At 40.0% G+C, this 13334-nt stretch overlaps 1 protein-coding gene across 3 annotated transcripts in view; it reads right to left on the minus strand.

The window, feature by feature from the left end:
* Positions 1 to 3154: 3154 nt before the first annotated feature.
* ABAT (4-aminobutyrate aminotransferase) overlaps positions 3155 to 13334 on the minus strand; it is a 585676-nt gene continuing 575496 nt past the window's right edge. For all 3 annotated transcript variants that reach the window (XM_073632986.1, XM_073632985.1, XM_073632987.1), the window contains exon 16: positions 3155 to 10020. In XM_073632986.1, the coding sequence (XP_073489087.1) occupies positions 9899 to 10020 (122 nt within the window). In that variant the 3' untranslated portion in view covers positions 3155 to 9898. The remainder of the gene's footprint in view (positions 10021 to 13334) is intronic.

Raw genomic sequence — 13334 nt, forward strand, 5'->3', positions numbered from 1 at the left:
AAATGGGGTCATTTGGGGGGGGGGGGTTTGTACTGCCCTGCCATTTTAGCACCTCAAGAAATGACATAGGCAGTCATAAACTAAAAGCTGTGTAAATTCCAGAAAATGTACCCTAGTTTGTAGACGCTATAACTTTTGCGCAAACCAATAAATATACGCTTATTGACATTTTTTTTACCAAAGACATGTGGCCGAATACATTTTGGCCTAAATGTATGACTAAAATTGAGTTTATTGGATTTTTTTTATAACGAAAAGTAGAAAATATCATTTTTTTTCAAAATTTTCGGTCTTTTTCCGTTTATAGCGCAAAAAATAAAAACGGCAGAGGTGATCAAATACCATCAAAAGAAAGCTCTATTTGTGGGAAGAAAAGGACGTAAATTTCGTTTGGGTACAGCATTGCATGACCGCGCAATTAGCAGTTAAAGCGACGCAGTGCCGAATTGTAAAAAGTGCTCTGGTCAGGAAGGGGGTAAAACCTTCCGGGGCTGAAGTGGTTAAGGTTATCTGATTAATCAAAACAATAATTGGCCAACTAGTAACAATTATTCCTTTATCTCCTCAGCAATGTCTCTCTCGTAATCTATTTTAGCTACCCTGAGTGGGCTAGTTTTGGAATGTCGATGGTGACCCTTCGCCATTATATTTTTCAAAGGACAGTTTTTTTCTCATCAATATGCCTTTTTACATTAGCATTTAGCCACCCAGGTTTAACTTTTGTTCTTTTAGATTCACTGACCATTGGAATACACTGACGAATGTCATTGTTTAAATATGTCCTTAACTGCTTCAATACCAGGCACTTTTACTCTCTTCCTGCCCAGGCCATTTTTCAGCTTTCAGCGCTGTCACACTTTGAATGACAATTGCGTGATAATGCAACATTGTACCCCAAATGAGATTTTTTTAATCATTTTTTTCACACAAATAGAGCTTTCTTTTGGTGGTATTTAATCACTGCTGGGTGAAAAAAAAAAAAAAAATTTTTCATAGTTTGTCAGAAAATTTTGTAAATAAGTAATTTTTCTCCTTCACTGATGAGCTGGCACTGATGAGACGACATTAATATGCAGCACTGATAGGCAGCATTTATGGACAATGATAGGTGGCACTGAAAGGTGGCAGCACTGACTGGCATGCACTAATCATCAGGGCACTGATGATCAGTGCCTTATTTGTACAGGTCTCCCCTGTGAGGAGAAGCCGCTGATCAGCTTTCCTCTCCTCACACTCTGTCAGTGTGAGACGAGGAGAGCCGATAAAATGCATTTTCGTGTTTACATGTGATCAGCTGTGATTGGACTCTTTACCCACGGCTCTTTACTGAAATTTACCTGGGACGTGGCACACCTGCGATTGCCCCATAGGAGTGCAAGCGCGGTGAGACTGGGGCGATGTCGTCCCAGAACGAGAGAGGATTCCGCCCACCATAATTTGTCTATACGGCGGGAGGTAGTTAAAGCACTCCCACTATCCTTCACTGTGTTTGTTTCAAGAATCTGATCCAATTTAGTTTAGTGTAGTGTGAAACGCAACATATTAAGGCCTCATGCACATGGGACGTTACAAAAACACCAGTAGCTTTAACTGTAGAATGCCACGTTAAAAACTAGAGTTTTGACACATTTTTGCATTAGCGTTTTTTAGCAAAACTATACTCCCACAAAAGCTTATGCCCCAAAAACGCTCAAACGCCAAATAGTCACGTTTTTCAGTGTTTTTAAAGAGACTTAGCGTGTTGAAAAGCCCCTCTTCAAACCCACTAGTTCTGGGGTTTTTTTCCAGCCAGAAAACGCCCCTGCCGAAAAACGCTGATAAAAGCCTATGTGCGCATGGACACATAAGATAACATGCTGGGGAGTTTACTGGCTGCAAAAAAAAAAAAAAAAAATGCCTGAAGCCAATAACAGCTGTAAAAATGTCCAGTGTGTATGAGGCCTAAAGCTGGCTCTTTTGAAATTAAGACCCCTTTCACACTGGAGGCGTTTTTCAGGCGCTTTAGCGCTAAAAATAGCGCCTGAAAAATGCTTCATCTGCAATCCCAGTGTGAAAGCCAGGGTGCTTTCACATTGGGGCGCTGCACTGGCAAGACGTCAAAAAAAGTCCCGCAAGAGGCATCTTTGTATACACCGCTCCTGAGGCGCCCCTGCCCATTGAAATCAATAGGCAGCACCGCCGAAGTGCCTGCAAAGCTTTGCGGGCGCTTTTAACCTTTTATTCAGTCACTAGCTGGGGTTAAAAGCGTCCCACTAGCGGCCAAAAAGCGCCTCTAAAACGTCGTAAAAGCGCAGATAAAACTAGCGGCGCTTTACCGCCGACACCACCGCGTTGTCAGTGTGAAAGGGCTCTTAGTGTACTTATCCTTCCCCCATGTCTCAAGGATGTCAGGAAAGAGGAGCTAGCACACTCCACACTGTTAAAATTACAAAGAAAAATAAACAAGTTTTATTTTAAATTTACAAATACATTTTATTTAAAATTAACACACACACACACAGCAGTTAAAATTTAACAGATTTTTTTTTCAACATGAATACAGAAATGCAGTTAGTCATAACATGTTTGGCACTATATAACACTGTAAACAGTAGTTCAGATTCCTTTCATGAGCACCCTATTTATCAGTCATAATTATATTGTTTTTTTTAAATTAATAGCTTCCTATATGTTTGGTATACAAAATAAGTGTGAAAAGAAGGAGAAAAAAAAAAAACAGAAAAATGCACAATTGTGTATTTGAAAGTTAACAGATCTACAGAATATCCTGCATACACGTTAATCTCATTGGATCTGAAACGTTCAACAACTTTATCCCATTCATACAAGAATATCTGTTTAGTTACCATTCATATTTAAAAATGTCCATTTACTTCTAGAAGTATTAGCCTAATGCAGTTATTGTATATTTTTCACATATCAATATATACTTATGAAAATTTAAAGCGGAACTTCAGTCGTTTTTTCATCTTTGCGTTTATTGAATCTTCTGCCCTTGTTGTTTTAACTTTGGATAGTAAAGCATTTTTTTTTCTGCCAGTAAATACCTTATACAGCCCACTTCCTGTTTCATGTCTGGTAAAATGCCTATTTTTATGACATCATGCACAGCTCTCTCCCTCACCCCCGTGAGAGTTTGCCAGTAAGGGGGGGGGGGTGAGTCATAAGAGGACCAATGAGAGCTGCAGGGCTGGAGGTGTGCCTCTGTATCTGTGTAAATCCAGAAAGCGAACAGGCAGCAGCTCCAGCTGCCCACAGTTAAAATATTGGCAGTCAGACTCAGTGGAGGGAGATTTCTGCAGCATATTTTGCAAGTACAGAATCACAGTATATATAAAATAATATGCAAAGTGGTTGAGGCAAGCTTAAGGATGGCAAAGATGTTTATATTACAAATCATGTGCATAGCTCCCAACTGTCCCTGATTTCAAGGGACTGTCCCTGATTTGGAGCAATGTCCCTCTGTCCCTCTTTCCCCCTCATTTGTCCCTCATTTTGGTCTGATCTATGTTATTGTATATAAAATGCACTTTTTAGCTTTTCAAAAAGTGTTTCCCAGAGCTAAACCTTTCATCCAAATTCTAAATTGCTGCATTTGTCAATTTTAAAAGCATATATAAAGGAATAGTAGTGGTAAAAAAAAAAGCCCTTGTGGATTTGATTAACCTTTTTTTTGGTTAATTCTCCTTTAAGGGGGTGTGGCAGGGGGCGTGTCCTATGCCTACATACGTTTGTTAGTAGGTGTCCCTCATTCCCATCTCAAAATGTTGGGAGGTGTGCATGTGAGCAGACTGCAGTTCCTCTTTAAGATGTTGATTTAGTTTTAATATGAAAAATGTATTTTAATTTCTTCTGTGGGGTACACATTCATGTTCTCACACTTTGTGGCAGTATACTGTATATTCAACCTTTATCCAATAAGTTCTTTATAGGGTAGTGGTACAAGCCATCTCTACCAAACACCAACATCATGGTTTATAACAAACAGCAAAATCTCACTACACCACACAAGTGGCTCCTGAGCTGAACTTCCACGGTGAGTGTTGGACAAATGAGTGCACAAAAGAGCAGGAGGAGTCTTTATATGACTACAATAACTATTCTGAACTTTCAATAGCAGGTAGATTTATCGGCCTTATGTGCCACTTTGACATGGGTGGTACCGATTAGGTTTGCCTGTCAGTTTTTCAGTGGACCTAATTAGAAGCTCCATGCGTGCCTATGGGCAGGCAGATGTATATGAACGTGCTGCTGCCTACATCCACTTACCTCTGAATTCATCCAGGTCCAGGAAAAAAAATGGAAAAAGGAATGCATCATTTTCTTTTTTTTGGATCCAAATATGACAGATCAGAGATAGTCTGAAGTAGACACAAGTTTGTTTACATTCGGCGGACCTAGATCCAACACAGGTCTGCCACAGTCTGCTTCTAAAATGCAGCCAAAAAAACTGAATGGGCATTGGTGTCACAAAAGTGACATCCACCCCGTCTGCTCCGATTCAGCAGGGGATCTGTTCACCGTTACCCTACTGAATGGAGCAGAAAGTGCATGTGAAAAAATCCCATTAGTTAAGGGTGCCTTGCAATCTCCACATGATCTTTCAATAATTAGGTCGCATATGTAGACATTTAAGATGAAGCACAAAACTTTTATAGAGCCTGCAAAGTCATGCACACATTCACAAACAGGCTATAACTCTGGGGCATTAAAAACTAACACAGTACCAAAGGCGCCAATTCACTGTTGGGCTAAGAAATTGTATATGAATAATTTTTGGTCCCACAGTGCCATGCTGCTAGCAATCCACTGGAGAAATGGACATAGTCAACCACACAAAGCATCTGTGCTGAGCACTGACAAACAAGGGGTGCCCAAATAGATGGTGAGTGTTAGGTAAAGGAAAGAAACTCTTGCTTCCAAGAAGTTCAATGCCAAAAAAGTTAGTATCAGCCTTTTTTGTTTACTCAGGATAAATTCACAGTCTTGTATAAAAACGGATCACAAACCAGCTCTGAACACTTACAATTCCCAGCATTAATTGTGAAGCTGCAAGCCAGTAAACACATATCAGCTGGAGGATCCAGGTAGTGGACAGAAAATGGCGGCTGCTGGTGGTCACAAGGATTTCAGACTCTGTGCACTGCAAATGCAAACGGGAACACCAGGGAAATAGCCGTGCTGTGTGAGGTCTGGAACCCGGATATGATGTCACCGGCTGCACCGTGGATGACAGGAAATACTGTTGTCAGACTGAGCAGTAGTGTCAGAGGGGGAGCAGTCCCAGAAACGCTTTCTCACCAATGGGATGATGCGTTTCAAAGCACCAAGCACCAAGGCTCCCTCATCAAATTCCTACTTGGGAGCGAGAGAATTTTTCCCTTTTTTAAACTACTTACCATCTATCTGGACACCCCTTGTCCGCCAGTGCGCAGCACAGAGGCTTTGTGTGGTTTACTCTGGGGCATTAACAACCTTGTGAGCCAACAGTCAGCATTACCACAGGCTGGCACAAGTTTGTGTGTATGCTACTCAAAATAAGACACTGGAATTTTACCCTGATCAGATAGCATGGTGAAATCACTCCATGACTAATGTTCACAAACTATACAGATGCAGTCCCCATTTATTTGTCATAAGCAGTTGATTATAATTTCTAACCCACCAAAGATATGCAAGTGGCACACAACAGTAATTTCTGTGGTACACCTGCATCATATTCATAGTTATGGAAATGATTAATGATTAAGAATGAGTAAACAGGAAAGCAGTAGATGCTGGCCCTCTATGTCACTGTTTAAAAGCTACTAATTAAAAGTAAATACGTTTGAACATGTACTAAACTAAACAAAGACCAAGAAAGTTATCCTAGTACCTTTATATAAGAACTGTTGTAGACCTATCTGCTCATTTAAATCACTAACTAAATATATATTTTACCATAGAAGTCTATATTTAAAGCACATATTAATGGCTTATGTCTATGACAATAGTGTCCTTTATTTTAAATAATATGTTACAAAAATAAATTTCTACAATAGTATAGCATGCAAAAGTTTACAGAGATGAAATGCAATCTACTTTATTATCCTACATTATATATTGACTTTATACATTGCCTGGAGGGAATTAAAAAAAGCCTACAGATAGGTAGTGAAATTTCAACCACTGAACTTAATGTGGGCTCAGAATACCTAATAATCATACATAATTGTACTGTACTTGCAAAGTTACCACTCAACTGATAGAGCCCAATGAATGACAGAGCTGCTTTCTCTAAAAGAACTTTATAAAACAGCTTGAATGTTACTTTTGTGCTTTTAGGCAATATCAAGAATTTCACAGTGCAATTATTGGTGTAGGTAAAGCCTTTGACCAGCAGTTAAAGCTGTTCATTATTGCAGAGTAAAAGATCAGAGTGCAGTGTGCGCACTGTTCTCTAAGTTTCTTAAAGTGTAAGTTCACCTTTACAGAAAAATCTGTAAGGTGAATTTACACAGGACCCCCTCCTCACCCCCTGTCCCCCTGTCCTGCTGACCTGCAGCGCCCGTTATGAGCCCTGGTATAGCCGCCTCACCGGACTGGGGCTTAGAAATGCCCCCAGAATTCCCCGCTGACAGGACGGGCTACATGGGATCTGATTGGTCGGTGCCGCCCATGTGACGGCACCAACCAATTAGAATGATCTGAAACGTCCCTTCTGACGAGGGACTTTTTTGGAGATTAAGCCGAGGAGATTTCTAAGCCCCGGTCCGATGAGGTGGCTATAGCATGGCTCATAACGGGAGATCACTGTGCGGGATGGGGGTGGGGGTTGAGAAGGGGGTCCTTTGTAGGTTCACCTTACATATTTTCTGTAAAGGTGAACTTACCCTTTAAGGATTGTAGTGCATTCTCAGCTAGCTCATGCAAGGACGGGTGAAAGGGTCTATAGCTACATGTTGCTTCCTGGGAGAGCATTAGCTGACAATGGTCAGTCCAGAAAAGCTACTTTCAATATTTTTAGGCTTCTGGTTCATTTTTGAGTATCCACGCTCACTCAATTATGTTTTATTTATAATATACCAATAATTATTTACTATATGGATTAAAATTTACCCCTGCAGATCCAATGTGATAAATGTCATATGATGACTGTGTCTGTCAGAATACCAAATGTGAAAGATACAGACTGGCCAAGTAGGCAACAATCTTACATAAATTTTGGGGGAAAGTATACAAGTGACCCATACACAAATGAGACACTCTAAAAATCTGCATTCCACCCAGGCAATATACAAGAGCATATCTATAATTTAAGAAAATCTATATGCTTTATCATCAAAGAAAATCTAAATTACATTTTACAGATGGTATACATTTCCATGGGCAGCTTAACACAATATAGATCTATTTGGCTCCAGTACAGAACTTTAATTTAAATATTAGTCACACACACAAACATTTGGCCAAGTCTATAGGGTTCAAGTGGTTTCAAAGGGTTTGTCATTTCAGGGATATACATCTGATGGTGGTCAGACATTTAAGGATTCTACAGCCAAAAGATCTTTTGCTTCTGAACACTTACTTATACATGTGTTCTTCTATTCACAAGGGGTAAGGTTCAGGTTAGTGGCTACTGTGGGTTTGCGAGGAATCCCTGGGAATTGCAAACTTTTGGTCAAAAACTTTGCAGCTTCCCCACAAGAGATAAGGAATACCTATAATGCAGTGCATAGCCTTTGGCCTTGCTCAGATGAGTCACAAAAGCCGTTAACTTTAAGGAATGGATAACCCGGCTCGATTTCTAATAAAAGGGAGGGCTTTCAGCAGGCATATTTTCATTGTGTGTTGGAGAGCTTGGGGAGAGCTGAAAATTCTGTGTAGGCAATGATGTTTGTTTTTAATTATTTAATGTTGACATTGGTACATGTGCCCCGTGGCAGTGCTTGCTTCCCATGTCCTTTGTCAATAACTTGGCCAGAATTGAACAACAAGATTTGCCCCATAGATATCAAATTGGTTTGCTGCAAAGCTCATGAATTTCAAGTAAGATTCTCGAAAATGTTAGCAAACAGAACCCAGGCAGATTCACTCATCGCTCATAGCCACTGCATGTATCCACTATTGACTGCTGTGACTTGTGGCACCATACGTGAGCTCTGCTGAATGGAGACTAATGCCCTGTACACAAGGTCGGAAATTGATCGGACATTCCGACAACAAAATCCATGGATTTTTTCCGACGGATGTTGGCTCAAACTTGTCTTGCATACACACGGTCACACAAAGTTGTCGGAAAATCTGATCGTTCTAAACGCGGTGACGTAAAACACATACGTCGGGACTATAAACGGGGCAGTAGCCAATAGCTTTCGTCTCTTAATTTATTCTGAGCATGCGTGGCACTTTGTGCATCGGATTTGTGTACACACGATCGGAATTTCCAACAACAGATTTTGTTGTCGGAAAATTTTATAGCAAGCTCTCAAACTTTGTGTGTCGGAAATTCCGATGGAAAATGTGTGATGGAGCCCACACACGATCGGAATTTCTGACAACAAGGTCCTATCACACATTTTCCGTCAGAAAGTCCGACCGTGTGTACAGGGCATAACAGTGTGCTAGGCAAATATTTGGATTAGAAGACAGGACAATTAAAATGATAGTCATATGGGAGCTAATTATTTAAAGCCCACACTTGACTTCCTGCCCAATACTCTTATTAAGAAAAAACACCAAATATTTATTGATATCTTTCGACTAAAAAACTGGCCATAGGCTGCACAGTAAAGCTATGAAATATCTAATAAGTAGCAAATATCTCTATTTCTGTACATGTAGTACTCTGATAAACATTTTTGTACCTCTTTCATATAGTCATTTTTCGGATAAGTGGTCATTTAATAAGGTAAACAACAAATAGGCTAATTACATGGATAACCTGAGTTAAAGAGAAACTAGCGTGAATTTATCATCAGGAATAGACAATGACAAGATGGCTTATTATTTAGAAAAAAAAAAAAAAATTAACTCATACCGGCAAAATAAAGCAAAATGAAATGCTTTGGAGAGCAAAGCACGGATCATTGATAAAAACAATTAAAAGTTATATTTGATACCACTTTAAATACTGCACTGATTTAGGAGAATGAAAATGAGTTAAGAATGGCTGAAAGATATTTGTCTTTATGACTGGTGTTCTTTATGGCCATTATGTAGAAGATTTTATATTCAAAAGGTTTAGCAAAGAGAAATAGGTTACATATAATTAAAGACGGTTTGATTTTTTTCTCTATACGTCATAACATGCAAATATATTTAAAGTGGGGTCATTTATCTAGTGCCACTCGAACATGATGTAATTTCTAATCTAATTAGTCTGGTATCTAACTATAAATCCAATGTTGTAGATAACTCATCTCACAGAACCAGATTCTCACACTGTGAGGGACAGTGAATGGTGCAAGGCAGGCCAAACAATTCCTACCATTTTCCTAATACATTGATAAAACAACACATACACTGAACCTACATTGTGAAACTGAACACAGTGCTGACACTCTCAAAGCAATAAGGTAATTGAATAGGAGAAAAGAAAAACAATTTCACAGTCTTTGTTACACTTCTTCATTATTATACAGTATTATATTTTGTATTGAAAGGTTTTATTGTGATAACATCCCTGAACACTATATGCTGTACACTAGAAAAAAAAATCTGTTTTCCCATGAAAATAGGCATTGTAGGGCATTAAAATGGATTTATATGGGAACACTGTTTTGGCTCTAGAGCAAAAATAATCTTCCTTCAATAAAGTTAGACCTGAACTGTGTGTATAGAGTAGTAGAGCCTAATAAAAACAGATTTCTTGATTTTCTTCCTTCTTTTGACTAAGGCAGCTCAGCAGAATCAGTTTCTACTTGAAATCCCTCAAGATGTCATTGAAGATGTTCAAGAACAGATGTGCATGATGATCTTTGAAGACCAAGGTTGGCCTAAAGCGGATGGATCGGTCACCACAACCTCCTAGTACAACACCTGAGAGGACAAAATGGTCATTAGTACATTCTTGCTTCCTTACAGTTTGGGACATTGCATGTTAACAGTTTGTACCATATAGCCCCCATTCACACGATTGTGACTTGTCATGTGATTTGACAGTTTAAAAGTGCATGACAAGTTGCATCCTATTTGTGCCTATGGAACTGTTCAAATCAGTGCAACTCTGACTTGGTTCCTGCACTATTTTGGCCATTTTATGTGCGACTTGCATTGACATCTGTGCATGAAGTCAGAATGAAATTGAACTGACTGTTAGCATTTGAAATCGCACTGAAGTAGCAAGATTTCAAAGACGTATTCAGTGTGAACGGGGTGTAAAGGGAACCTCCCATGAGCAGAAACCGCGACCTCTCCTACTGAAATGCTAGTTGCCTGGCCATCATACTGATCCAATGACTTTAATATATTTTTCTCAATCACATGCTTAAAAGAAGTATGCAGATCAAGAGTGTGGACCACTCTGATCACCTGGCACATACTGAGCCTGTAAAATATAAAAAAAACAAAAACAAACCGAAATATTGAAGGCAGCCGCAGCCAAGCAAATAGTATTTCCAGGGTGCCCAACAATTGCAGCCCCTATTTTTACTCTAATGACAGATATCCTTTAAAGTACATAAAATATGGAACTGGACACAATTTGATTGGCTTATATGCTTTACATGTGGCTTTAAAGTGGAACTAAACCAATCAATTTAATGGTTTCCCAAAACAGTTGCATTCAAGGCATGTCATGAATATTTACTGTCACAGTAGCTTTTGCGCTCAACTGAACTCTCAAGCCATTAAATAACTGGTGTCATAACTGATCACATGTGCAGCACCATGGCAACTTCAGATGAAACACTAAGATGACAGCTCACTTCCGGTTCCACCGCCGTATGGAGTGACTGCATCTCCTCTCAGTTTATGCAGAACAATCCCAAAAACGGCATATAAATACCCGCCGACCCTCCTCCTGCCACTTGCAGCCCCCTCGGGTGACCCCTGCTCTCAGATGAACCGCTTCGTATCTAAAACTGGGATGCATTCGCACATGGCCGCTCCGGCCCAGCCACAAATTGAGGCCCCGGTCTCGGCCTTGCCGAACGCCACGGCGGAAGAGCCAGACATGGAGGTGTTGTGGACATTTTTATTAATGCATGTTGTCAGATGTCCCCCAGTGTCAGCTTTGCTGTAATATGTTCATGTGAGGGTATTCGCAAATACAGACGTTGGTGGAACACCATTGGCTGTGGAAACCTTCCTGTGGACACAGCGGATCCGTTTGCTCTTTTAAGGATGTTTGTTTATGCCTCACCAAGGGACTGGCTACTCCATGGCGACCACATTTAAACTCCTAAGTAAGCAGATCTGCGTACGTGGGAACCATAGCATAACCATACAAAGTTATGGCCCACTGAGCCACGATAGAGTATGGCTCGCATCATTGGTAGCAGTGGGAATGTGCACACGATTGTGTTCAGAGCCATGTAAATAAGGTTCAAATTGTGAGTCCTTTGTGTCTCACAAAGCACTTGCCGCATGGCCCTGGACATGACTGTCTGCACACGTCACTACTGCAGTTCTATTTGAATATATACACGTGTGTGTTCTTTTGAAAGAATACAAGTGTCTGATTGGCTGATTCTGAAGCCACCACCTTCCTTTGTTTATTCATGTTGACAGTATAAATAAAGGAGTAAAAAGCATTCAAAGCAGGATTCTACAGAGCTCAACGTGATACCAGCGTCTGTCTGTGTTACTTCAAGAGATACAAAGCGTGCTTTCCCGGCATTTTTTGAGAGAGCTGTATTTGTGCTTTTAAGCGCAAAGAAATTATATGCTTATAGGGAGAAGCTTAAAATGTCCCTGACATTATGGCGGGCCAGAAAGGAAGCCAACAGATCTTCCTAATTCAGCGGACCTCGAGGGGGAATGATGATCTAGAACAGGGATCCTCAAACTACGGCCCTCCTGCTGTTGCGGAACTACACATCCCATGAGGCATTGTAAAACTCTGACATTCAGAGACATGACTAGGCATGATGGGAATTGTAGTTCCTGAACAACTGGAGGGCCATAGTTTGAAGACCCCTGATCTAGAACCAGACCAGCAAAGGCCGGCCTATGGTAAGACAACCATACTTCAAGTTTTTCGAACATTTTTGCTGTTCTGTGTTCGGGACTTTGATTCTCTGTCCGCTGTATGAGGTAAGATCTGCCAGGCAAAGAACCTTATGTTTTTTTGTCAGTTTCTGTATAATGACGGGACTTTTATTGTAGGTTATATTTTTGTCATTTTAAGTAGGTCTATTAATTGGGGAAGCACCTATTTTTAAATCCTCTATAGGTCCCATTTAATACAAACCTAAAGTTAATGCTGTGTGTGACTGAGCAGGCTGTGTAATAAGTTTGGGATGTATATGACAGAGAAAATTGAGTACTGTCCGTGATACTTTTTTTATTTGCACTAACATATCATTTTTCATGGACGAGCTTTCGGGGTGTGTCCCCTTCTTCAAGGTCCTAGCAGTACTGATTTACAAAAGTTTTAGCAGAAGGTAAAATGTTAAAAACAAACAAAAAAAAAATCTCTGAGGGAAAGGAAAGAGAAAAACAAAAACACATACAAATCAATAGTAAAGCAATGGTAATAAGGCTATCAGCAAGTGAGATAAGACAGAGGAAAAGCTATAGACTGGATTTAGGCCATTTTTTTTTGTGTGTCAAAAAGAAGCATCATGCTTAGCTCACACGTTTTCCTTTCCTGCATAGTTCTGAAATTTCCTTTAAGAATTAAAACATTGCAGTCTTCTATAGTGTGGTCCGATTGTAAGAAATGATGTCCCACAGGTGTGCTGAAACGGTCTTCCTTATGTTCCTTGATGGTATGTCTGTGCAAATTCATCCTCACTTGTAACTTCTGTCCTGTTTCACCAACATAAGATCCTTTGCTACACCTGTTGCATTGGATGAGGTACACCACATTACTGGAGGTACAGCTGTATGATCCCGTGATATTGAAGTTCCCATTTGTGTGTGTGATATTTTTGGATAGATTGATCTGGTTGCACAGTTTGCAGCGTTTATTATTGCAGGGTTTGCTTCCATTATTTGTGACTTTATAATCAGAGTGAAGTTTCCTGCTGATTAGTTTATGTCTGACAGCCAATAATGGGGGAGGTTGGAATATTTTTTTCAGAGTTTCATCCTCTGATATAATGGGTTGTAAATCTTTGATTATCTTTTTGATCCCTTCTAGTGTTGGGTTGTATGTGGTGACTAGAGGTACTCGGTTGTTTGTTTTT

Source organism: Aquarana catesbeiana, linkage group LG06 (assembly GCF_042186555.1).
Source record: "Aquarana catesbeiana isolate 2022-GZ linkage group LG06, ASM4218655v1, whole genome shotgun sequence".
NCBI classification, from domain to species: Eukaryota; Metazoa; Chordata; class Amphibia; order Anura; family Ranidae; genus Aquarana; species Aquarana catesbeiana.